Below are 27,600 nucleotides of genomic sequence, written 5' to 3' on the forward strand. Positions count from 1 at the left end.
TCGAAAAAAACATCACTGCCTTCAGTCACAAACGTTTATATGGGGCGGAGTTAGGCTGTAAATTGGCCATAGCTCATTAACAATTTGTTCTATCATAATCTGCAATACGTAGGTGATAGGCCCAGGGATATTTTCAGCCTGACCAAAGGGGGAGCCACAAATCACAAATGTACTTTAAAACCGGGTGGACAGAATTTTACCAAATTTGGTGCACATGTTCTTGAACCAAGTATTACATTTAACCTAGATCTAAAGTATCACATTGATTGTTGCATGGTGAATTTGCATTTATTATTTTTAGCCTAATATTTACATTTATTTTTTCTATCCTTTTGCAGTTTTATTCTTGTTATGGCTCTCCTATGATTTCATATAATGATTGAGTCGAAATGCAACATAACGTGTTATGCTGCATTTCGACTCAATCATTTCCTTGTTTTTTCTTCTTTTTTTTAATACAATATTTTAGAAAATTTTCAGGCAATTTTAACAAATTTCAATATTATGTCTTTCAATATTTCCAGCCATTTCTTGTGAAGTTACTTCTTCTTATGTTCTTAAAGAAATCGGACAAAATTGTTCATGTTTCAAAGGGTAAACATTTTGAGGGTTATGGAAGAACTTTTTTCATGTTTAATTAAATCTGAGAGCTGAGTGTCATTTTAAATCCAGTAGGAGGCGGTAATGTGACATTTGGGATGCTAACCGCCATTAAACACCAACGAAAAAGAAGAACCCGGAGACATCCGACGTGGAGGACCGTCACGTGACATGAACATAGCTAGGACGAGTACTACAAGGTATAGTCAGAATCGTAAAAGCGAGGTGGGAAAACACGACTGTTTTACAGCGATATAACACGCGAGCATGTGTTTTTCGTGTCGAGAGCGTATGTATAATAAACGTCTCCTTCCTTCGTGGATTTATCTGCTCGGTATCACCGTCTGAATCATAGTTTTTGTTGTGTTCCGGGTGTCTGGCTACAGCCTCTGACGTATGTGTCTTTACCTTTTAATGTTTCGTCCGTGATTCGAGACCAGGAAGCTACATCTACAGACTAGCTGTTACCTTACGCGATGAAAGCACAAAAGAACTGGAAAACATAACATAAATTGTTAGGATTTTATCATAAAGGACGTATTTAAAGAGCCGACAAACCGGATTTAAAGATCAACATCGCCGTTATTCACACCGGATACTGTTAAGACTGCTAGCTTGCTCGCGATTTAGCCATCTGGCAGGATTGTCGCTTGCTAACGTTAGCAATTGGTTACCGTTAGCAAGTTGGCGATGGCTGTGGCGCAAAGAGGTTGTGTTTTGGCTGGATTTTTACTCATACTGCTGCTTGCTGGGTGCAAAGCGAGGATACACAAGCTAACTCTGAAGGTAAGGCGACCACCTCAACATCAAGATAATGCGTTAGCTTGGGAGCTAAGTTACGTATAGTGTTAGCTACGCTGGATGGAGTCCTAAAGACGGCATTTATTAGCTAGCTAGTACGCTTTAATTAGCTTTGACAGACGGTGATTTAAACGCGGTGTCGTTTTGTTGTGACATGTTAAATTTGGTGTGAAGAGAAGTATTAGCATTGTTGTTTATGTAGATGATAATGGGCATAGGAGCTTATCTGCCAGCAGTGGTGGGATGTTAACACCGTTACATTTTCCCAAGTAACGTTAGGGACTGTACTTTATTCATCAGAGAAGGATGGGGTGCGACTTTTCCCCCCTTTTCTTTTTTATATGGAAGCCATGGGATGAGACGCGCCTTAAAAACTCATGTTTGTCTTCTTTTCAGATGTGGAAATCAGGAAAATGTCTCAATGTAGCAAGAGAAGATTAGCACATAGGAAACAAAAAATATTTTCTTATATTTCGACACTTTCACACAAGAATGTACAGACAGTGAAAAAATCTGCATACAGTTAAAAAAGCTCAAATATTACAGTCTATGTTAGACTTTATTTAGACCTCACTCCTTAATCCGTGTGCCAAGGAAAGTCCAACATGGACTGAAACGTTTGCATTTAATGCACATTTCTTTTACTCTCTTTACAGCCCTGCAACATGTAAAATACAGATATTTGGAATCCAGACCTCAATCTGAAGTTTTTTTAATTCTGTATGCGAGTCTTCGCTTGTGACATTGCTCACTTTTTATGTTAGGACAAATATTTTTTGTTGAACCTCCCAAAGTTACTGTGGAGAAATGCATGATCCTCCCTGCAACATTAATATTCATATTTCACAGTTTCTGGCCATGATACATGGTGGGATTTTGGTGATTACAAAACACAAGAACAGCATCAAATACATGTTCTTAACAGGGTTTGTATGCTCATGGAAAACTTGGGAAATGCACAGAATTTCACAATCATGACTTCTAGGTTTGGAAAGTTTATGAGATTAGTAAAACACTTTAAAACAGTTTTGGAAAAGTCATGACATTTTTTTTGCGTGTGACGAAATACTTACAGGAATCCACCGTGGATAACTTCCCACAAATATAATATGATGGCTGATTCATTTTATATAGCTTTTAAATTAACGTAGATTTGATATGTGTCAATGTGTGACATTTCATTTACATATCTTTTGTTTTTTTCTCCCTTCGTTTTGTTTCTCTCTTAATGTATACCAGATGAAATTATGTTAAATAAATAGAGTGTTAGTCATATGTTTCAAAAATGCCATGCAGGTAGATCAAAGAAAAAGTGAAAATATGTGCAAATGCTGCTTTTAAATCCATTTGCAGGTTTGGGGGTTCTGAAGATATTTTAAATAGATACAAAGCGTGACATTTTTAACTTGAATATCCCTGCCCTATGCCAAATCATCTGAAATCCCCCCTGTTTGGCACCACCCTGTCTCCTTTCATACATAACAAACAGTCCCTTACTGTACTTGGGTGCATTTTTAAAGTATCTGTACTTGAACTGAGTGACATTATTTCTGTAAAACTGCTACTTTCTACTCCACTGCATTTTTGAGGCAAATATTGTACTAATACTAATATTTACCCCACAACATTTATTTGACAACTAAAGTTACTTCGTTATTAATAGGAAATATAAATCAACTTATACATTCTTATGTATTATAGTTGGTTAAGCTACCCAGCAACATATAAAGTGATTAAAATTAGGTCTACCTCAACAACTCAAAGTGGATTTAAATAAGAATATGTGTAATTTTAATGTGTAACATGTCTAAATGAAAATGATTGTTTGTTATACATTTCTGAGTTTAATATCATTGAGTCTGTGTATCATTTGTTTTTCTGTTTTTTTATGTTTTGTGTGGACCCTGGGGAGATTAACAGCTCAGCTCTCACACTTTTTATTTGTTCTTCTTCCCAGAATGAAACTCGCTCCACTGTTGACCTCAACAACTTCGGTTTCTATGCTAATGGTACCCTGGATGTCAACCTGCTCTCTCTGCGCCTCCCAGAGCAGCGGGTGAACTACACCCTTTACCCAGTAAGAAGTGTTACTTTTTTTTTTGTTTTTGCTTATGTGTGAGTTTGTTTTACTTGACCCACTGAACTTTTGAACAAGTGCAGTCAGGTTCTCAAAGTGTTTTTTAATGAATAAATGAGACGTTAAGATAAAATAAGCCTTTATTAGTCCTACAACAGGGAAATTTGCATCATTACAGCAGCAAATAGAATAGTGCAAACAAAAGGCACCAGTAAAGAAAAAACACAGGTCAGTATAATGAGTACATAGCAGAAACACAGAGCAACCAAAATAAGTAAACCGTAAATGAGCTGATCAAAATAATAAGAAAACAGTAAAAAAAAAAAAAAAAAAAAAAATTACCAAGCAACATTTGGCAGAAGAAGGAAAAGGAAGTAATGCACACTGACAGGCATCTATGTTAGTGTCAAAGGACAAGGCCAGTGCTATTCTCTCATTTTCTTACAATTATTCCACTGAAAACATACCAGCAATGTACTGATCCTACCCTGAGTACCACAGAGCTTCAAATACGCATCATCTCACATATAGTACATCATCCTGGCGCAGTAAATCCTGTCATCTCTACTGTCCACTGTCTACCAAAAGTGTAACATGCAGTCCAATTATCTTAAAATGACGACATCTGACAAGACAATGTTTTGTTCTCAATGGTCGTGATAATGGGCTTTATACTGGAATAAAGAGCTTCTTCGATTGACATCCTTAATTTTACTTACCCTTGGGTCATTCAGAGAAATAAAAATATCACAATAATTTTTACCAAATACCTTGATAATGATTTGGATCTTTGTGCTGATTATTCATAAACAATCATCAGTAATGTGGATATGATGACTAATGAGGCAAATAAAAGAACAGCTAGAACAGTCTGCTAAGTTCAGAAAACGACATCACTTTACTGTAGCGCAGCCTTTAAAACCAGGAAAAGACTAAATTTGGGGCATTACAATATTCATAATTTCAAATGATTTTTAGTCTCACATCAAAATATCAATATAATGTCAATATATTGCCCAGCCCATCCCTTTATTAATAATTCTGTTATTCAACAGATGTAAATTTAAAAAGGCACATATCTGTTATCATTTAGCTGAGCTGTTATAAGTTGGAGAACTGAGTTAAACTTAATTTTATATTAGGACAGTTTCTATCTCGAGTATGTTACGTGCACTGAGGGTGGTCAACTTAATGGAGTGATTTAGTGTGTCCAAGCAGCATAGAAATGTCAGGCCAACTGACTGCCAGAATCACAATCCAGTGAACTAACTTGCGTTCTATCTCATGGGATGGCTCTTTTCTCCTGTATTGTTTTGGCTGCTTATTTTCTTTGGCTGTTGGAAAAAGTGGAAAACACATTGAAATACTTCATGCTGGAAATCATGTGCTTTTGATCCACTGACTGACCACATTATAACACTCTGTTTAGTTTGGTTTCAGCCTCTCCAGGTCACGCGTGAATGGAGTCTTGTCCTACACAGTGAGTACAGCCAATCATAGAAAACAACGCACGGTTATTTTCAGACTTATTTTCATTACTCATGCTATAATGATGTCAAGGATGTTTTATATCCAATGTTATGAATTCAGCAAATGAAAGATACTGATACATCACATTATTGATATTTCAGGTTGGGTTTAGTGGTTAAATGTCCAGATGTTTGTTCAAATTTGATTATTTGACTATTTATTGTTTTTTTTCTCCAGGCGGAGGAAACAGAGACATGCCCGCTCACTCTCACAAAGTTGACCAACAATGAGCCTCTCGTTCTTTTTCTCATTGATATCCAGAAGCTCAGGTGTGTATGTTTAAGCATCAGTGTTTATAAGTACGTAATACTTTGCCCTGACAGCCTCATGTGAAGGATGACCTTTTTTTTGTGTTTGTGTAGTGTCAATGTGAGAACTATGGGTGATCAAGACAACGTCTTGTTTGCAAAGCCAAAGGCTGAAGCGCTTAAAGGTCAGTGCCACTTACACTTTCACAAAATAATTCAGTGGTTTGTTTCCCTTTCATATTTAAGCACCGAAATGAAAGAAAGAATCATTTTAAATCAACTGTACTCAAAAATATCCTGTAAGAATTTAAAAATATCTAGGGATGGGAAGTGATGAGATTTTATTAACACCAATGCCATTATCAGTTCTGTTAACAGTGCATTTTTTTCAAAATGAAGTCCTTATTGACTCCTTATCTGTTTTCTGTGTTGCAAAAAGTAGACATCCACAGGGTTTCAGCATAAACAAAACTTTTTTATTATCTTTTATGCTAAACACAGTGTAGAAACAGAGTAGGGAAAAGGCATGCATATGTTTCTTAGTCAGAGAAAAAATGTCTGCCAGTGTGGCGCTGATGTTGTAACACATGATATTAACCCTTGGTAACAGATGTGCTGCTCGCTGTGGCATCCAGCATCTGTTATGCGTAGAGTGTCAAATGCATCCTGGTAATTTAAGCCAATATTGCGTAGAAATATGTTTGCTCTCTTATTTGGAATTATCATTTTACAGACATTACAAGCAGCACTGTTGTCATCTTTGTTCATAAAATGAAGTGTACGCTTTGGACCTTCTTGTTGAAAGTTTCCAGCAGCACAGACGCAGTTTGACTACATTGTTTTGCAATGTGCAGCTGTCAGAAAAACATGCGGACATCAAATAAAGGAATTGATAAGCCCAGAGTAAGGCTGGGTGATATGGCTTTAAAATAATCTTGTGATATATTTAGGCTATATTGTGATACACAATATATATCTCAGTGTTGATATTTTTTTCTGTAATGAAAACTTCTGATGATCAGTTAGATGGTATCAATTAGCATAAAGCTAAACTGTTACTGCTGCCCTTTAAAACACGAGGATTTATTCACTGCAAGCTGGAAACAAACGTAAAAGCTCTCCAGTCAATATATTCATATTTGCCAGTCACACTGCTGCTCCATGTTTGCAAAATCTGACTAAATATTCACAATCGCAGCTCTGCAGATTAAAAATAAGCACACCTTGCCTGCTCACACACTGTCACTCAGGAAATAGTGTTCTGCGTGGGAGCAAGAGTGTGTATGACGCATCATGTTTGTGAGTCTTCGTTTCTGTGAGTTGCTGTGAGAGCAAGAGAACCGAAACGCAAAAGTGAGTCTTATGCCAGTGACTTAAAATAATTGGCATGGCAATTCTGATCCCAATTTGAAACCGCTTTTCGATTCCCATCCTGAAAAATATCTGGATTTTACCACCATATTTTGAAACCCAATGAATGTGACCGAAAGTTTTGTGTGTCCTGTACCTGCGTTTGTTTCCTGTAGGTCAGAGGAAAGCAAGGGATACCCCTACTCCTGCTGCTAATAAATCAACAGCAATTGGAGCAAATAATGCAGATGACACAGACAAGTCGAAACAGAAGGAAATGGAAAAGAAGCCTGTGGCTCAGGAGAACGATGGCCAGGCAGAAAAACAGCCAAAGCCTGCAGCAGCAGCTACGAAAGTGGAGGGAAAGGAATTCCAGGTAAAAGGTGTCTGTGTGCCTGTTTCTGTTTGTGTGATCTATTCATAAAATCAGTTTCTAATCTGTGTTTGCTTCTAGCTCGGGAAGACTCGCCAATTTACTTTAGCTCTGGACAAAATTGACAACTCCTACAACTTCAGCGTAAGCACACCTTTCTTAATTGTTGTATGTGATATGAACAATGATCAATGTGGTTTTCCGGGTCTTATGATATTTTTTCCATCCCTCTTCCACAGTTCCACATGGTGTTCGGCTTGTTGGCGGAGGGTCTGTACAGCCTCAAGTTTCACTACTGTCAGAACAAGATGCATGGACTCAAACTTCCCTACTCCTTCACTGTAAGTTAAGTGTGTGTAGGTTCCTACATGCATGCTCAGGTGTGTACATGTGGTTAACCCAAATGTAATCCTGCAGGTGGAAGTGACAGAGAAGAATCCAGGCGGCTACCTGTCTGCAGCAGAAATACCTCTTTCTCGCCTTTACATTGGTATGGCAGGAGTTTTCTTCACCGCCGCCATGGTCTGGGTTTACATACTCATGAAGCACAGGTACACATGCATGCAGGCACAAAGAAATGAAAGCTGTCAGTATTGTGTAACAGAATGTTAGTTTCCTTTATTTAAAGATGCCATGTCACTTTCCAGAGTGCTGAGGGCTATTTGCAGAGTCATGGTTTTTTTTTTAAACATCCTGTGAAGTTGTTACAACACACACATTATAACTAGACCAAGAGTCTTCAGCCATAGTTGCTCTGTGAGGATTTACTAAGGCCTCATTTTGCTTTGAGCTAAATGCTAACAGCAGCATACCCGTTGTATATTTTCATGATAATTCAGCCACACTGAATTATTTTCCCTGTGCTGCTTTCAAGTGCTCCTCACAAGTATTTTAATATTTTAACTCCAGCCAAACTGGTGCAATTACTTTAAAAAACACGGGAAACAAAGCGATGTACAACTTGGAAATGTTCCGCAAATTGCAAGACATTAGTATGTTTAGAAAATCATTTTTTAAAAATAGGGAAAAATGTTTTAGAGAAGGAAGAAAAAAAGCTAGGGAAAAACTATTATAGTTGTAATTATCATAGTTACAGTACTCAAATTTCTTTGCCTTTTATTTTTTTAAACTAATGTTCAGCTAATTTTCTTGTAGTTTTTTGTATTTTTTTGTTACTGCTACTAAGGAAATTTCTTCTGTGGTTGCTCATTGCCTATTTTTGAAGAAATCAAGCCAATCTGCTCAGGTTTCAAAGGTTTTAGAGTATTCTCCAGTGTCTGCTGCTTCGGAGCAGCCTTGTGCGAGTTACCACAATGAACTCTGTTGAGTTGAGTGTTAATTGCACATCTTTTAGACGGATTACCTTTTCATTAGCCATGTCGGCTTTTTGTTCGTGGTGCTTTTATTTCACTTGCAGTGGCGTTGTGAGTGAGGTTGTTGTAAACTCTGTGTAGCTCTCCTCTGAACTCTGAGCAGGGTCGAGAAACATTATGCGCTATTGTTGAAAGCAAAATGCAACAGTCACACTGAGCTGAAATTATACAAATGCTAAGAACTTTGGTAAATTTCAAACATAAACAGCCTCACTGCATTTTTGTTCATGTTGTGTGGTATTTTGGGGCGGGCAGGGCTCAGTCCATGTTCCGTGTCAAAATGGAGCCCAGCAGAGTCGAGGAGAGACGGACAGACACCAGAGAGTTGACAAAGGCTGCACATCGGATTGCACTACAAACTAAATACCAGATATCGATTAGTCAAAAAACACCTTGATCTGCCCTGGTACCAGTCTTTGAGATCGGATCAGGACACCCCTACTAACATTCTTACATTACTCTACCACCATGGTGTAGTGGGTGTTATGTTGATTATGCTCGCCATTATATATATTACAATATTATTATTAAACTCAAAGCACGTGGGGCTGATGAGAATGTCATTAGGTGTAGGTTTTTGCTAATTTTTTTGCCCTGCGTGTTTTTTTACAGGTACAGTGTGTTTAAGATCCACTGGCTGATGGCAGCACTGGCCTTCACCAAGTCCACATCATTGGTTTTCCATAGTGTAAGTATACCATCGCCACAGAGCGGACCACTCTGTCCTCTAAAATATTGTGTTTGCATTTGGCTTTTATTGGTTAGTGTGTGTATTCTGTCTGTGTTGCTAACTGTGTTCACAGCACGCCTGGATTTTTTCTTTTAATGAAACTCTCTTTATGTCCCTCTCAGATCAACTATCACTTCATCAACACTGAGGGGCATCCTATTGAAGGCTGGGCTGTCATGTATTATATCACACACTTGTAAGTACAATTTCTTCAGGATATGAAACTTTAAGCTATTCCTGATTCCTTTTTTGTGTGTAATAATTACGGTTGATATTGCATTCCAGGCTCAAGGGGGCACTCCTGTTCATCACACTGGCACTGATTGGAACCGGCTGGGCTTTTGTGAAATACATCCTGTCTGACAAGGAAAAGAAGATCTTCATGATCGTCATCCCTCTGCAGGTGTGTGCATGAGAAACAGTGTGTGATTATCTGCACTCAGTGAATTTGTTTTGGTTACCGGCTTTCTCGTTGTTCTCTAGGTCCTGGCTAATGTTGCCTATATCATTATCGAGTCAACCGAGGAAGGCTCCAGTGAATATTATCTGTGGAAGGAGATCCTCTTCCTGGTCGACCTCATCTGCTGTGGAGCCATCCTTTTCCCTGTGGTTTGGTAAGTGGATGTGTGGTCAATATTATTTGTATCAGCTACATTTTCCATTTCAAAATCCATTAAAAATATTAATTAAGACTACTTTTGAGAATGATGTGTAAGTAGCTGGCTGTTTCCACAGTGGCTAGCTGAGATAAGAGGAGCTTATGGCAAATTTGGTTAATTTGGGAATGGTAGAGCATCCACAGTGCCCCATTTTGTTTGTTATGTAGAAAATTAATACATTTAACTTACTGACAGCAGAAAGAAAGAGGTAAGTTTGCCAGTCGACTAAAAGTAATTTTCAAAAGCGGGTGCAACAATGGGCTGGATGAGCTGCTGTAACAACCAGTCAGAGCTAAGTGGAGCCATGGCAAAGGTTTCCATCTTCTCAGCCAAAACACATCATGAAAAGCGATAAAAGCAACTTCATTTTTTTTAGTTGCACTCTAAAACCTTAAAGTACAAAGTTACAAAGGCAATGATTGATTTTTTTTTGTGATGAAAAATGTACCTAATATGTGTTATCTGGGTCATGCATGCAAGTCAGCCCCTCGTGAGAGACAACATTTTCAGTCTGTGCGGAGATGTATGCATAGTTCTCAAACATACCTGTCTTTACAGGTCTATCCGTCATCTACAGGAGGCTTCTAGCACCGATGGCAAAGGTAAGAATCCTGAACAGTCACAACCAAAATGTTTTATAAGTTGCAGAAAACAAAACATATAATTTATTACCATTACTTGTTACTCCATTGATGATATGAATTACTTGTTACTCTTCTCAAAATTAATATTAATTACTTAACTTATTGCTCCCTGCAAAGAGTAACTTGTTACTCTACTGTAGCATTTCTCATGATGCGAGTTTAACCCTGCAACCATGTTTTCACAACTTTATCATAACACATGCTTTTACCACCATCAGCTAAAGCTTCTCTTCGGCAATGTTGTCCCTGCTAAAGATAAGGCTTGTACACAGCTTTTGTTTACTTTGGAAGGGCACGCCCTGATGATTTTGCCACTTCCCTAAACTTTGTCTAAACCACAGAAAGAGTCCCAAACAGGTCTCTGTGTCTGTCAGACTGACTGAAGGGGAAGCCAGAGTGCAGAGAGTAATAACATAATACACGGCAATGTTTGTTTGTTTTTTCAAAATGTTCCGACTTTATTCTCAACTTTTCAGAGATCTCAGATATGTTTTGAATGTACAAGCAATTTTGAGTATGAGCTCAAAAGTTGCACCCATGAATTTAAGTCCAGGGATTTATACATTAATTAGAATTAATTAATTTGCAGTTGGCATAAATAGGTGCAACGTGCACATTTAAAGAGGTGACTTCCTCAAACCAAAGAGACAAATGAAGACTGAAAGGTAAATCATGCCCGCAGGTGTGTTGATATACGTAATTGAAAGCAATACAGAATTCCTGAGAGCCCAACTGCATTGTATTTCATTATATTGGCATATTTTGAATTGTCACTTTATGCCTGATTTTTGCGTTTGCCATCAGATAAAAAAGACATTTCCAGTAAAAAATGGTGCATGAAAATTCAACAGACTGCAGGAAATTAAATATTTGACGCTCCAAATTACCTGGGGGAGAGTTCGCCCCAATTCGTCTGTGTACGATCCATATCCTTTTGCTTTTCATTCAGTAGCTTCAGAATTTTTCCTTTGTTAATGCTGCTTGTCTGCTTGCTTGCTTGTTTTCATCGCTGCCGAATTACCACTTTCTGATTGGCTGCTGTGTATGGTAACGCTGCTGTTAATGGTAATGAGACTTAAGTTAGGGTTGAATGTGAAATTTCTAACCAATTTATTTGTTTAACACTCAGCTATAATTTCTATTCACATGGCTTTTTTACTCTCTGAGATATTAAGGATAATAATATTACAGCAGCTCAATTTAATCAAATCTATTATTAGACATGCTTTCTGATGTGGGGCGTTAAGGGACCAGGATAATGGGCATGGGGTGTTGGCTCAAAAAAGATTTCGAAACACTGTTCAACTTCATATATTACTTTTCCAGTACACCCCCAAAATTGGGAATTATGTCCTTTTCCTGAAAGTTCCTGCTTTGTGTGCACCTCTGTGTGAATGTCAGGGTAATCCCCAGTAAGCGCCGCTAATGTTAGATAGCTTGCTAGTGATATTTTCGACATGGGCTCTTCTGTTGACTGTATTTTCCAAAGTGTCTGTCTGAAATATGGCGAGTCACTTGTGGCGATATGCAACATTTCATGCACCACATATCGTATTTCCCCCAGCTTCACATTGTTGGGCTGTCATAGTCGCTGTTTTTCTCAGTGGAAGGAGTCTTTGTGCAGCTACCTAGAAAAACTATGTTCTTGTCATCTTTTGAATCTTTCGAATGAGTGTCCATATTCCAGGCTAGCTTTCAGCTTAATGACGCGCATGTGCGACAATTACAAAAATTCATCTGAGGATGTCATTTGTTGTTGGAATTTAAAATCTGTAGTGAGGTGACAACAACAGTAAGATTGTAATGAGCAATTTGTTTTTAAGTTTAAAATATTACAATACCAGGACCGATTTCAGCACCTTTTAAAGCGCTACAGATACCAATAGAGTACCATAAAACGTAAATTGTCTGAGCTGATATTTGCTTTAATCAACAAAGAAAGTATAGCAATATCATGGTAATACAGAATTATTATTATTATTATTATTATTATTATTATTATTATTATTATTATTATTATTATTATTATTATTATCATTATCATTCTAATCAGTCAGGTTGACCCTTTAAGGAATGAAAAACAGAAGGGTTAATTTTGGCTAAACACATGTTTTATCGCTATAACTAAGACTTGGAGCCAATGTTTTTATTGAAGTATGTGAAAAGAGTCTCCCTTTGGAAATTATAAATAACTCTCCATCCACTTACATTTTTCTTTTCAATATTGTAGATGAAAAAAAAATATGATAATCATCAACTTTCATGTCACGGTATACCTTAAAACCGATTTATTGCTACAACTCTAGTTGAGGAACCCCGTATACCAACAAAACACCTCTACTTAAACCCCTCAAAACAACCCAGCTTGTCACCAACATTGCCAGACACTGATATTTAATAATAATAATAATAATAATACATTTATATTTACAAGGATAAAAAAATACAATAAAACAACACCTAAAAGCTACACACAGTGTAAAATGGAACAATGCATTTCGTTGAATTGAGGTTGTGACGTCTGATGAATACAGAAACTGAAGCTGCTGCTGCTGCTGACTGTAAGACACCAGGTTGTGAGAGTGCGCCCGTCTGCACGCACACAGTCGCTGGGTAAACTGTTTGCATCACACGGCTTTTAATCAACAAGTTTAACAACAGAATCAAGATGTTTCCGTTTCGGTGTGATTTTTATCGCGGCAGTTTAACGATGTTAGCCGCTACAAACTGTGTGACTCGTGCTTACAGGGCAGACATTAAACAGAGCATTCACCCGGAGGTTAGCAGCTCTGGAGACGACTGTAACAGAAAGTCAGGTGGTCAGGCGGAGAGACAGGATGTTCCGGGATCAGACAAAAAGAATCAAATGTAGGTATTGTTTGACTGGAGATGTTTCGAAATCACTTGGTGCCAGGTTGTTTCAGTCGGTACTTTAAAGGTAAAGCACACTCAGCCCTAAATGACATTATGTAAATTTTACTAGTAATTTTTTACACTACTCATTACTGGCAAAAGTAATATGACTGTAACGCATTACTGCCCAACACTGTTGTAAATATTGTGTTTTATTAAATTTGGTCCATGTGTCTTTCAGCTGCCATGAATTTGGAGAAGCTCAAGCTCTTCAGGCATTATTATGTGATGGTAAGTAGGAGTTCACCTTAGCAGTATTTTTCTTCCATCCATTCATCCATCCATCCACCCACCCTCCCACAGGAGCTAACTTATTAGACTGCCAGTGAAATTGAAATTTCCAAGCATGGTACTAATAGCTTGATAACAGTGATGTCCTGATGTCCTGTTTGTTTGTTTTTTGCCCCTGATCCTGATCCGAGTACCAATCCGATACTTGTATTTACCTGGATAAAACAGCTGCACAGTGCACACTTCAAGTACTTTGAAGTTATTATAATAAACCCAGTGTAAACGCTTAACAGTTTAATAGCTCTGAAATGTGTTTAGTAGCTCTGAAATGTCTGAAATGTAATGATTTTTTTAGTGGCTCATCACAATTTCACTTTGTGCATCATTTTCTTTTCAACAAAATAACAAAGTCAACAACTTAAAAAGTCTTTAGAAATATCTCTCAAATCCACTCGGTGCAGCATTGTAAGTAAAGCACCAAACACTATGAATGAGCAATGTAATCACAACTCTACTTCAAAGTAGTGTCATAGCTGAATTTTAACGTTTCCGCTTATGACAGCATTGTTGTAAAACTAATTCACTAAAAATGAACATCAAAAATCTAAATTCCACTTAAGAGTGATGTACCAGCTTAAGTTTGGCCTGGAAAAAAAAGCTTCTGCTTATTAGAGTAGCAGAATTACAGTAAAAGCAAAATAACCAATCCTGATCATTAAAAAATGTGTTGATCGCGCCTGATACCGATCCTTCCTACCCGATCAGGACATGCCTATTTGATAAGCTTGTTGACAATATTGCATGAATATTTTCTAAATCAGACATGTTTTTATTATCTAGGAGCTAACATCATTCTTTGTCCTACAATGAATTATACTGAGTCATAGTGTTTGGCAGAGCTACTCCAGGCTTCTCATTCAGCAGAGTCACTGCTGCAGAGCCGGAACAAATGCTTCACAAACAACCCCACATACTGTTTGACCTTTTTGACAATGTGTGCCATTGTACTTTGTCACGATGGAGGTTTTACTCACCATAACTAAGAGGAAAATTCAGATTAAAAAACTTCATTAATTCAAGCATTCACCTACTAACTTTGTGCAATTTTTCAAAATTCTGTTTTCTTTTTTTTTAGATTGTGTGTTACATCTACTTTACAAGGATCATAGCCATTCTGCTCAAGGTCACTATGCCTTTCCAGTGGCAGTGGTGCTATGAGGTAAGATGACAATAACAATGTTGAATAGCAGTCTGACTATATTACTTTAATGAGCACTTGTTTGTACAAGGTCAAAGACATCTTGTATCTTAGGCTGACTCAGCAATGACTGGGCATAATTGGCAGGAAGCTTTACTTGGATGTAAGCCAGTAGGATGTTTGCAGACACATTTTCAGTGTCATTTATGATTTACCAAATGGCCAAGAGCACCTGATGACAGGATATTAGCATTACTGGAAGGAGAAAATGTTTCAGGCTATACGGAATAAATCATTTGACCACTTGTATGTCAATGTCAAGAACATGGACTAAGATTTATGTTTGGCTGGATTTCAGTAATATGAAGTTTGTTTGCACGCTTGTTGAGAAGAAATTTGTTTGTTTTGACAGAGCTAGAGGCTAGTAGCTAAAATCTATTAGCAGCACTATTAATGTTTGTTACTGGTGCTCACGTCTCTGCCATTTTTTTTTTTTTATTTTTTTTTACTGTGTGTCAATAAACACAAACTCTTTCATGTTTCTTCAGTTTCTGGTGGAGGTTTCTACTCTGATCTTCTTTGTGTTGACGGGCTACAAGTTCAGACCAGCATCCAACAACCCTTACCTCCAGCTCCCCCAGGACGAGGAGGACGTAGAGGCGGATGAAGTGTAAGCAAACACCCTACACTGATTTTCACCCGACATGAGCGAATTGGCTTGATTTCTTTCAGGAAGATGGGAAAAAGTTAGGAGTTACAATAAAATGACCTGAAATTAAGCACACATACAAAAAAAGAAAAACATGTACAAAAAATAATAATAGTAATTAAAAAAAAGAATATGTAGATATACTTATTATTATTATTATGAAGTTTTACAGACATATTTTCAATTTTTTTATTATCAGATTCAAATATTTCTCTCTTTCTGTCTCTCTTTTACTCCCTCTTGTTAAGAACTAATTTAACTTTCTTTTCCTGATTTCTTGCAATTTCTGGAACATCTCTTGCCAAGTTTCCCAAAGCTTTTTTTTTGCCATGTCTTTTTTTTCTTTAAAAATTTGCTTGTGTTTAGAAGGAATAAAATGCGGGTGAAAGGCATCTGAATGCAGCACAAGAAAGCTGTCATCATTGTAGGGTTAATCACTTTTATTTGAAGGCTTATGGCAGCACACGTGTTGATGCTGTTTGCTTGGCAGTGCATTGAGGGGTGCATTTCACTCTTTGTCATATTTGTGTAGGTTTAGCAGCCATTAAAGTTGCACCAACCTTTCGTGAATCCGCCCATCATCAATCATGTTCTGAGGTTTGATTAAAACTGTCTTCAACCGAAGTGCTGTTCCTTGACTATTTTTCTCCCCATTTACAGCGTGACTGAGTCAGGTGCACTGGAGGGCATTTCCAAAGTCAAGAAAACGTGTAACGGACGCGAGCGCCAGAAAGAGTCCACCTTGTGAGCAGGAGGCTGTATCATTGGGGGGTGAGGACCCACTAAACTTCCCCCGTCCAGCTGGTACAAGGGGGGGTGCACACGGACCAAGGCTCCCCACCCCCAGTGACAGCTTTCCTTTTCAGACTCTTAGAGTGGTTGCAGTGGTCGTGTCCACTGTCTGGCTATGCAAAAAAAAAAAAAGACTAACTTTGTTGGATGCTCTCCTTGGAAAACTCCACCCAGAAACTCTGAAGGGAGACGAGCTTTTGCCACATGGATGATGGGTGGAGATATGGACAGGAGCTCTGATGTTCTTCAGTTTTCACCCCCCACCCCTCCTCTCTTTCTCTTTCTCTATCTCTCTCTTATTCTCTCTCTCTCTCCAAAGATAATTATCATTTTAGAGAAAGACTTGCTTTCGGGTGCGTTTATATCAGCTATTTAATATGGTACTTCTGCGAGCCTCTTAGTTGTACCTTTTGGTGTGTGATGTGAGTACACGTGTGTGTGAATGTGAGACAACACATGATTTGGACACAACAGTTTTCTTTCCCTTTGGAGTCTATGGCCCGTACTCAGGTAAAAGGCTAATCAGTACATATTTAAAATTTAGGCAACAATCTGAACTTGTCATTCCTTCTTTCCACGATTCAGGGGTTAAGTAATGTCTCATTGCTCCTTATACACCGTCATCACCACACAGTGCGGTATATGTTACTTTTTACCCCCATATGTTGGAATTGTATATTGAAATATATGGAAGAGGTTATATATTTCAATATATTTACTTATTGCATATTGAAATGTTATATTTCAGTATTATTGGTTATGTTGGGGAGCTAAGAGTTCCTCCCAGTCCGTCACATGGACCGCTGCTGTAATTTAGTGCTTTAGTGGTTGAGGTCAACTCACATCTCTGTGGATTTAGCCCAGATGGTAACATGTGACGCTCCGAATAAGTCAAGAGGTTGTCGGATCAGTGTCTCGCTAACCGGTGCGGTGGTCCTACCTGTTCAAAGACGGCCTTTTTTTTTTCTAACCCCTTTTGCCACACTGTGCCAATCTGGGCAGAGAAGTGACCTAACTGATCATTTTTTGAATTTATCTGCTTTTGGTTTTACCTTCTTGCTCTTGATGTGAAGCTTATTTTATTAATTATTGATGACTTATTGGTGAAAGATCAGAAAAACGTGTGCAGCCGGGCAGGTTAGGTGGCCATTTGTAAATAATTTACAGAGACTGTTGATATAAAAGGAGACACATAACACGTCACAAGAACTGCATAGAGGCTTTGTAGGCAGTGATTCTGACGGTTTTGACGCAGGTTCAGTTACAATGAGGTGTTGATTCCTTTAATAGACGGACAGGAGGAGGACGTGAGGAATCAAGGAAAGACTACTGAGGTTTAATCACAGACACTCCTGTACAGGTATGACGGAGCTACGCTGTTTACAGACTGTTACCTGGACGTGTACGTGGAGCGTAGGAGATAACAGTTGGTAAACCAGTGGAGCGGAAAAAAGTTTTGGTGCTTGTGAAACAGGTTTGATGTCCGTGTGAACTTTCACAATAAAGCTGGTGTTCTGGAATGGTCTCAAATTAAACGGTTATGTGAATTTTTTTTTTTTTTTTTTTTTGAACGCTGATTTTAACAATTTTAAAGAAGGGCATTGTGTGAAAGAAGAGCTATAAAATAGGCCAATATATCCTGGCTTTTAGTCACATATGGCCAAATTAAAAAAAAAAAACAGTATCTGTCATGTCATATAATGCAACTTAGAAGCATCTTTTTTTCCCTCTCTGCCCATGTGAACATGATGTTTTCTTTTTTTGTTTGCTGAGCTGAAACATCTGTGACTGTTTCATGAGAGATTTTTGCATTTGTGTTGTCCGTGCCCATTATTGGTTTGAAGTGATTAGTTGCCCTGACTTCAAACTTCAACTTCAATTTGTTGTTATTTACTATTTTAAATGCATACTTAAAGGAACAGTTCACTCCAAAATGAAAAGTATGTATTTTCCCTCTTGGCTGTAGTGCGATTTATAAATCTAGATTGTTTTGGTGTGAGTGACCGAATGTTTGAGTTATAGGCTGTAGAGATGTCTGCCTTTTCTCCGAAATAATTCAACTCGGGTTGTAGTGCTGAAAGTGCCAAAAAATATATTTAAAAACTTAACAGCAATGTCTCTTTTTCAAAATCATGACCCTGTTACTCAGGATAATCCACAGACCTTGCTGTGAGCAGTTTCTTGGAGGAACTATTTTCTTTCTGCTGAACTACACCTGCTAATGTAACAGCTCCGCCGTAAAGGTTACAAGCACAAGCGTGTTATCCTTGAGTAGATGCACACTTCTGCGGAGTGATTCAATTTGCGAGTGTAGTTTCTCAGGAACTAGTCAGATTATATCTCCAACAAACGTGGCAACTGAAACCACAGAGCAAAAATATTTATTTTTGATTTTGGGGAGAACTGTCCCTTCAAGATTTGAAGGTTTTCAGAGGCTTTAAACGGTATCACTGCATAGTAGTGTAACATCGGTACTGAACTGTGACTTAATGTTCACTGTGCTGAATAACACATAGCAACTTAAAACAAGTATAACTTCATCAATAAAGCATTTATCTAAACAAAGTTACAAAGTGCATTAAAATAAAACAGAAATATACAGTTACAGTAAATAAAACTGTTAGGAGCTAAGAGTGTACAGAGGCAAAACAGAACAAAAAGGAAATAAAACATAACACTTGCATATCACTTATATGCAAATCAGTCATTATATGAATTAATTTACATGAATTGATAAGTCTGATTGATTATTCTGCAAAAATAATAATCAGCAATTATTTGGCTATTTGACTTCAGTGTCTTGCGGCAAAAATTCCCCCTTCCTCAAAGTGAATATTTTCTTTTTCCCTCCTTTAATAGAATATCATGGGGTTTGACTTTGAGTTTTGTAACAGGCATTTTTCCCATAGGTTGATTTTTTTATTTGAATTTTATTTGTATAATATTTTATAATGTAACTGAAAATATATGATCATATTTTTTGTTGTTAAAATATAAATAAGTTTATAGTTTTTTAAAGAATTTTGGCCAAAGTGTTGGACAATATTAGTGTCAGCCCCACCCCAGAGTAAAAAAAATGGATTTTCACAGCATATCTTAAATGAATGGAAACCCTTAGCCACCTGAAATACAACCCGAAAATCCTTCAAACATGTAGAAATTTTAAACTGTAGTATGTTTAAGAAAATTTCCAACAAAAAATGTCAAATATGCTCATTTTTTTCTTAACAGAATTTGCCATAAACAATGTTCCTACAAAGCTTTTCAGCTTTTTTCGGGAGCTACAGCTTGCAGCTCCCAATATAACTCGACGTGCAGCTCAGTTTTGTTCAATTGTCTTAACTGTGCAGTAACATCCTTTCAGGTTTGAACACTGAAGGATAAATAATGGAGGATCTTCGTGCAGACTCCCTAATCTCTCACTGCTGCAGCGGTGGAGGTGAACTCGCGTTAACAACAGGCACATATCGTCTGTCCGGTGTCGGGCCAGTAGTTTGCAGGCTGGTGCCGGCCCAGCTCAGCCCCTCCCTCCCTGCGAGCTTCATGAGGAGGACGCTGCTCCTCACTGCAGTCCGCAGTAAATCCAGCGGAGCCCGTCAGAGTGCAGCAGACTGCAGTCTCCATCGCACCGCTCCGCCTCCCTGCGCTCCCCTGGCAGGTGGAAAAGACACAGACACGCACGGCGCCGGGACAATGTGAGTATCACCCCTTTTATTTTGGAGTATAAATAAATATATAGGCACATTTGGAACATTTTCTTCATGAATGTTTGACTATAGCTGATGTGTATTTAAGCGACTTTTTTGCTGCGTCATTAAGTTGATTTTTGCGTCATTGTTGATCAGTAATTGTACATGCATGAAAATTATATTTTTTTTACATAATATGTAACATGTTAATAGAATAGCAGAAAGACATGATCTGGTGACTGCACAAAATCCGTCCCAGACATCAATAACCCTATTTTTTCTAAAACGGTCTGTGCTATTAAATTAGATGTTTTGTTAGATTTAACGGTCAGAACGGTTTTGTTGAAGGGGTTTTAGTGAGCAACTGAAGGCTGTTTCTCCATGACCTCAAAACGTCTTTGATTTTGAGAAGGCAGAGCCTGATGATGCAGCAGATCTCCTTCTCTCTCTCCTCTCTTTGCGTCGCTCTCAGAGCAGGAAAACGTGTCCCATTTCATCCCCGCAGTGCCAACACCGGAATGCAGCACACCGACATATGCATACACTCACAAAGCTTCCTAAAATGTGCCAATGAAAAATTTCACCCTGACGTTTATTTGCTTTTTTTAAGACCAGGATTTTCTTCTATCATTTTTTCCATTGTTGCAATAAGTATTTTCTCGTAGTCCAACAGTGTAGAATTCTCTATTACAAGTAAGAAGTCCTGCATGTGAAATATTACTTAAAGCATAAGTATTGGCACAAAAATACACGTAAGTAAGTAATACTCATGCAGAATGTCCTTTTCAGAATAATGTGTAGTATATTATGTCATAGGATTACAAGTATTGATGCATATATGTGTAAACAGTAATACTGCAGCTGGTATAGGTGGGGCTAATTTTAGCTACTTGTGGTAGCAATTTATTGTAATACTTTGTTTTTTATTAGTTGATTTAATTTTAATTTTAAATTTATTTTTAACTTGAAAAGTAACTCAAATTATCAAATTAATTAATGTATAGGTTATTAATTCTTGTGTCCTTTCTCAGGGCTTTCATCTCAGTTTTGGCGTTGCTGGCCCTCGCGGTCTCTGCTGAAGGAAGTGTTGGGTAAGTCGATCTCTTCAGATCGATATAGGAACTACAAATCTTCAGAGCAGGAACTTCTGACTGTTCCAAGGTTAAGGCTAAAATCTACAGAGCAGTCACAATATTAAAACCACTGACAGGTGAAGTGAATAACTTCGATAATATTTTTACGGTGCTGACATTCATGTGGAAGCCCCTCGACACGTACCACCCTCCCAAAACTGTATACACCCCCTCATGGTAACAACACTCCCTGATGGCTGTGGCCCTCAAGTAGGACAAAGCGCCATGCTATGCCACAAAAACACTCAGCAATGGCCTGAGTAATGTGACAAAGTACGCAAGGTGTTGACCCTGCCTCCAAATTTCCCAGATCACAGTCTGATCAAGCATTTGTAGGATGTGCTGATAAGACATTGACACAAGCCCATTGGGAGTTTCTTGTGGTGTCTGGTACCAGGGTGCTGGCAGTAGATCCTTTGAGTCCTGTGGGTTGTGAGGTGGGGCACTGGCATGCCATATGGATGCTCGATTGGGCTCAGCCATTAGGGAGTGTTGCCATGATGTATTGGTCTGCAGTGGTGTTTAGTTGGGTGATGCGTGTCAAATGACATCCACATAAATGCTGTAGGACCCAGTTTCCCAGCAGAATATGACATTGTAAAGAGATGATCAATGCTATTCAATGATTTTAATGTTGTGGCTGATAAGTGTATATAGGTGATGGTGCTTTTGCTTACATTGCGAGGCGACACTGGATCATCCTCCGGCAAAGTCTCAGAGAAGCCAAACTGCTTATTCATAAAAAGTATAACTCCTGTTTTCTTTGGGTTTTCTTGATTTTATAGCTTTTACTTTGCAGGTTAGACACTTAATTCTTCACGTAAAGTCTGCTTTGAAGTGCCATGTGAATAAAGTTTTCTTAATTTCTTGCCAGCATAAGGCCGGGCTTCAGTTCATTTGATGTGTATTGGATGTGAGGTGAGGTCAGGGGTCGGTGCAGGCCAGTCACGTCCTTTCATACTAAACTTGAAAAAACATTTCCCTATAGATATTGCTTTGTGCACGAGGATGCTGACACACTGAAACAGCAGACGATCTCCCCCTCAAACTATTTCTACATAGCTGGCAGCCCCAAAACATGAAAAACAGCCCCAGACCAAAAGTATACAAACATTAAAAACCCTGTCCATGTCCTTTTCACATGTAGTGTGGATAAATAATCAAATTAATTATATTATTACTCTGTTACAGACCAAGTACCAACACTAGCTTCTGCACTGAGTCGAAGGAATGTCTGGAATATCAGCTGGTCTGCAAAACAGATGAATATGAGGTGAGTGAACCTTCAGTCAAACAGCACATTTACCTTCCAATCAAGTGGTCACTTCTGAAATAGTTTTGTTTTGTGTGTGTGTGTGTGTGTGTGTGTGTGTTTAGGTGAGACACTACAGCCCCACTCGCTGGGTGTCAACAGACGCCGAAGCCTATTTCATGGGTGTGGGTGCAGCCATGGCCTTCAGGAGACTTTTTCAGTACATCACCGGAGCCAATGAAGGCGGTAAGAACAGGACGAGAGAGAAGAATCAGCATTCAAGTGGTTCCATTTTGTGTCTTATTCTCTATATATGTGTTTGTGTTTTTGTTGGACAGGAATCCAGATGGAGATGACTGCCCCTGTCCTGGTCAAGATCCCAGAGGAGACCAAGATGTGGGAGCCGGCTATCTACTCGCTCAACTTCCCGCTGCCGGCAGCCTATCAGGAGAAGCCTCCCACGCCCACCAATGACAAGGTGAGCTAACAGATGGTGAGGGAGAGAGGCTTTAGGTGCAGGCTTTTTTTCCCCGGATGTTGTTGAGTCATGCATTTAAATGCTTTTAGCATCTCTGTGTAATTTGATCGCTGATTTAAGATCGATAACCTTGATGGATGTACAGTATTTAGTGCAGTTTTCACTCAGTCAGCAGAATAGGAATAGATGATGCTGGCTCATGATGGTGTCAGTGCTGCTGTGCTTTATCAGTCTGTGCAAGTCAGCGTAAATATGCGTGCTTGATCTGTTTGATTCATCTGAAATATGTAGATATCCACAAATATTAAATCAATTAAAGACCCAGATATACTCAGTCCAGCACCAGTTAAATTATTACACATTTATAGTCAACCACATCTTCCAAAATATAAGATTTAGGGGGATTTATTGTCATCTATTGGTAAGGATTGTAGATTTTAACCAGCTGAAACTTCTTCCAGTTAGAATTCCTTCAGTGTGCATTGTTCAAGAGGTTTTTTGCAGGAGCCGAATTATCCGCAGAGGTCTCTTCTTCTCCAAAACTAACAGACCAGGTGATTTAAACTGGTAGAAACACTGAATGAAGCAGTGCACATTAAAAAATCTGTGTTTTCTGATTCTGTTCAGCACATTGCAGAACAGCCGCTAGCACCTGCTAATGTGTGCACACATTTTTTCTTCAAAAACTGGAAACAGCTCCAGACATTCAGGAGGTGTTTTTGGGAGCCCAATCATCCACGAAGGACTTTTCACTTCAAAACAAACCCAGTGATATAATTCAGTAAAAACACTGATTATAGAAGTGTTGCGTTAAAAGAAAATCTTTGTTTTTTTCTGGATGCTGCTCATTGTGGGGGGCTGCTAACTATATTGGTCAATGAGAAAATGTGAATGGTCCTATCAAGAGTCAGTGTTTGACTTGTCGGTTTTGGGCTACTGTAGAAACATGACAGTTCAACATGGCGGACCTGCTCCCAGTGTAGATACTGTATAAACGGCTCAGTCTTGTTGTTAGCTTGTTTACTGACTTTTTGAAAGAGTTTGATAGGTTGCACAAAGTGCGAACTATTGTTGTGCTTCCTGATTTTCAATTGTACTTGTAAATAACAATAAAAAAAAAAATTCTTAAGGTAACATAAACATGATGGTTCTAATTTTCAGGTGATTATTCACAATGAAAAAAACTGAAAAAACATTATACTCCATTTCTTCCAATATATGTCTGTGTGACCTCTGTCTTTGCATGTGTGTGTCCTGCACAGCTGTATTTCACTGAGATGCCAGAGATGGACGTCTATGTGAGGAGTTACGGAGGCTGGATGCTGTCAGTCACGTCCAGGCTTCACGCTCACCTGCTGACTAAAGAACTGACGAGAGTCCGAGCTTCCTACAACCACAGCTACCACTATGGAGTCGGCTATGACAGGTAGGCATATCACACACATCCATAGCTACTACTGCTATCATTTCTAACTTTCCTCTTGGTACTTGGTAATCACGTAAGACATAGGCATACATATAATACTTGAAAAAAAGGAAATCAGACAAAATGTGTTTTTATTAATAGTTGTTATCATTTTCTTAGTATAATATGTCCTATAAATGTCATGCAAAAAGTCCAAAAGTGGCAACACCCTTAATTGTGCATAACTTTAAGCCTTAATAACACTGAAATGGGTTAGTTGTATAAACACCTACCCCACGTATGTTTGCGTTGAGCAGGAAAATTGGCTAAATAGACCAAAACTGTCTTCTGTGCCAGGCTGTAAATATGTTTATTTCTGTTGTAAAGTTGGGCATTTTAACATGGGGATCTACAGAGATAGACTCACCTTGTGAGCCAGCCTCGAGTGGCCATTTAAGGAACTGCAGTTTTTGGTATTTCTGTTCTTTCATTTGGGCATTTCTTTAAAATTTAACAACATTTTCACCTTCAGGTTGTGTAACACCACCTTGATAGACTTAAACAGACACAACTCAAGCGACTTAAGTGACTGAATAACTGTTGTGATGTGTATTTTGTAATATATGTAACACATGTAACATATTTCTTTATTTATAGTAACCAATTTAACCAACCAAATCAGTTATAACAATTCACATTATACACACACATCACTGCACACATCACTCTCTTTTTTACTGTTGTGTTTGTCTCTCTTCCTCTTTCCTTGCATGTTTTTGTGTGTGTGTGTGTGTGTGTGTGTGTGTGTGTGTGTGTGTGTTTGTGTGTGTAGTCCCTTGAAGCTGTTGAACAGACACAATGAGGTGTGGTATGTGGCTGAGGGAGAGCTAGTTTGCACAGATCCGCAGGAGCCGACCCCTGGGCACACACCCAGGCCAACTCAGACCAACTCACCCACAGACTCTCCCTCTGACCCTCTCCCTCACACACTCTCCCACTCCCCTGCACTCACTCCCGTCAATTTATCCCTGAATAAAACATCCAACTCATCTTCACAAACGCCCTCTGACACACCCACTCTCACCACATCCGAAGCTCCACCTAGCCCCTCATCCAATGTGCCCGCTGATGCCCCATTCAGCAATCCCCCCACCTCTGCCCAGATCCTGCTGGACCTCACAACCAACTCCTCCGACCCCGCCTCTGTGAGCCCGTCCCTGGAGCCCCAGTCTGACTCCGCCCTGTGGAACAGCACAGCCCACAGCTCTCTGGATACACAAGCTGACAGTAACCCTGTAGTCGAGCCCGACGATGCTCATTAGCAACAGTCAAATTTGATTTAAGCAGCCGCTCCAGGTATATTGACATGCTAAGGGGGCAGTGGAAGTGTTGCAGAAAAATGAGGGAAAGTGTGTGATAGATGGACAAGCTTTTCTCTTCCTCCTTATCTCTCTATTCCTGTGTATTACACAAACTCCTCCTTATGGCACTTAGTGTTTCACTATATGTTCTATCACAGCTTTGCACCTGCAGCTTCCTGTATCAGCAAACGTGCCCGTCCACTTTGTCGTTGAGCTTATCATACAGCTGCATCATAGAATTAAGTCAGATGTATGTATTAGTTAGAGAGTTAAGAGTTCAAAATCATTGTGTTGGTTGACCTAGCTAAAGCTAAAGGCAGGGATAGATGCCATTTAAGATCAGTTTAAATTAACTTAGACACTAATAGGACTTCAATGGAAATCTGTCTGTAATTGGTAGCCAAAGTATATGCAGGGACTAACCACAGAAGTTGACATATCAGAGGAAACTTAACAATCATAATGTGTTCTAGCCATTCTTGTATATGAACCTCAATGCTGTAGTTGGTGATTCTTTAAAGTTTCTGTCAATAGTTTCCAGCCATAACATCCTAAAAACTTCTGCTCTCTGTTTAGCTTTACGTCAGTTTATTTCATAATATTTGTGGCAACATATTGATGGATCATTATAAATTCAGTGCACACATTCATTGGGATCTTTGGCATAACTTTAAACCCAAGAACAAATGCATATTGGCTTTAGCCTATATAATAGAGTTTATGAATTTTTTTTACTGTGGATCAGTATATCCAGTATTAGTGCTCAAAAGTGCCTGTAAATGCAATGGTCATTCGTTTTTGCAATACTTACTAAGTACTTTTAATCATTGCAATTACACTAAGCAATTTGATTAAATCTTTCCAGGTCCTAGAATTCACTGAACTTATTTATTACAGTAATATTAACGTGAACTGTGATTTACAGGATATGCAATACAAACAGTAAGATGTGCACCAGAAAGTTTCTTAGATCTTCCATTTATCATACTGTTAAAGTTCAGCAAAAAAAAAACTGCAATAAATATTCTACCCTCATCGAATCCCAGTGGTTTAATTCACATACCAATTACAAATTTAACTGTTATTAAATATTTACAAAGACAGACTTTTCTTCTTGTTAACTTATACCAAAATGTTTCATGAATTATTATTTTCCATGATGAAAAACATGAACGAATTGAAAATGTGTAGTGACTTCCCCTTAACTTCTCAAGTCCATGTCATTACATGCTTTGCCAAATAGGCACAAAGTCAGGGTTGACCTAAGCCTAGCAAGTAGAAATATGACATTAGAGAAGGTAGAAAAAAGTATCGAAACAATCCTAGATTTTAAAACGTAAAAACTTTATGTTTTTAAGGGAGCAAAAAACAACGTTTGTCAGGTTTCACCAACATCAACAATGAGTTATGACAAAAGACATTGCATGTTCCACAACTTATTGATAACATTGTTTCTGCAAACAGTACAAACGGACGTTCAAACTCAATTCTGGCCAATTGTTAATTTCTGAAAACACTTATCTTCTTACCCAGAAAATCTATTTATAACCCTAATCTAATTGGAGGTAGGACTTCCCCAAAGATCCCAAAGAATAAAGCCTGATCTATCAATGCAATACAAGTTACATCAGTTGATAAATCTATTTATGCGTCTCTAAGCTACATACTGTTTTCTGAGGAAGGTGCAATAAATAAAAACCATAACAAAATCTCGTCAGACCCATTGTATTATTGTTGTTTTTGGAGTTGAATAACCAAGAGAACAGAGCGGCAGAGGATGATGAGGGATCCCGCCTCCAGGACGGACAGACATGCAATAGATGTTGTAAATAACCATTGAATTACAATTATGACAAAAAGGAAAAAGAGAGAGGGGGGGTTGAAGAGGGGTAGAGATGCACAGCAATAATGAAAACAAATGCATGTCATATCACATTAACAATAGGTGTAAAATGACTAAATGCACTCCATGATAATATTGTCGGTGTTGATAAGAGTCCCATGCGTATATTGATAGTGGAGGCGTGGCTCATAATAATGGCAGTAGAAGATAG

The 27,600-nt window shown here is 38.4% G+C and overlaps 2 protein-coding genes across 2 annotated transcripts; both read left to right on the forward strand.

Moving 5' to 3' along the window:
• The first annotated feature begins 774 nt into the window (after positions 1-774).
• gpr108 (G protein-coupled receptor 108) lies at positions 775-17,763 on the forward strand. Its single transcript, XM_042485051.2, has 18 exons — positions 775-1,386; positions 3,359-3,478; positions 4,908-4,958; positions 5,186-5,277; positions 5,371-5,441; positions 6,783-6,982; positions 7,061-7,123; positions 7,219-7,320; positions 7,397-7,530; positions 8,965-9,040; positions 9,205-9,278; positions 9,368-9,485; positions 9,566-9,696; positions 10,300-10,343; positions 13,480-13,529; positions 14,665-14,748; positions 15,276-15,397; positions 16,097-17,763. The coding sequence occupies exons 1-18, from the start codon at positions 1,291-1,293 to the stop codon at positions 16,182-16,184; spliced, it is 1,716 nt and encodes a 571-aa protein (XP_042340985.2). The 5' UTR covers positions 775-1,290; the 3' UTR covers positions 16,185-17,763.
• Positions 17,764-19,600: 1,837 nt separating this feature from the next.
• On the forward strand, positions 19,601-27,255 carry LOC121941455 (uncharacterized). Its single transcript, XM_042484240.2, has 7 exons — positions 19,601-19,923; positions 20,949-21,008; positions 22,242-22,323; positions 22,428-22,548; positions 22,641-22,780; positions 24,043-24,206; positions 25,018-27,255. Exons 1-7 carry the CDS (start codon positions 19,616-19,618, stop codon positions 25,505-25,507), a joined length of 1,365 nt encoding a protein of 454 aa, XP_042340174.2. The 5' UTR covers positions 19,601-19,615; the 3' UTR covers positions 25,508-27,255.
• Positions 27,256-27,600: the final 345 nt, after the last annotated feature.

Source organism: Plectropomus leopardus, chromosome 3, assembly GCF_026936395.1.
Source record: "Plectropomus leopardus strain MGB_pleo_1.0 chromosome 3, ASM2693639v1, whole genome shotgun sequence".
NCBI classification, from domain to species: Eukaryota; Metazoa; Chordata; class Actinopteri; order Perciformes; family Serranidae; genus Plectropomus; species Plectropomus leopardus.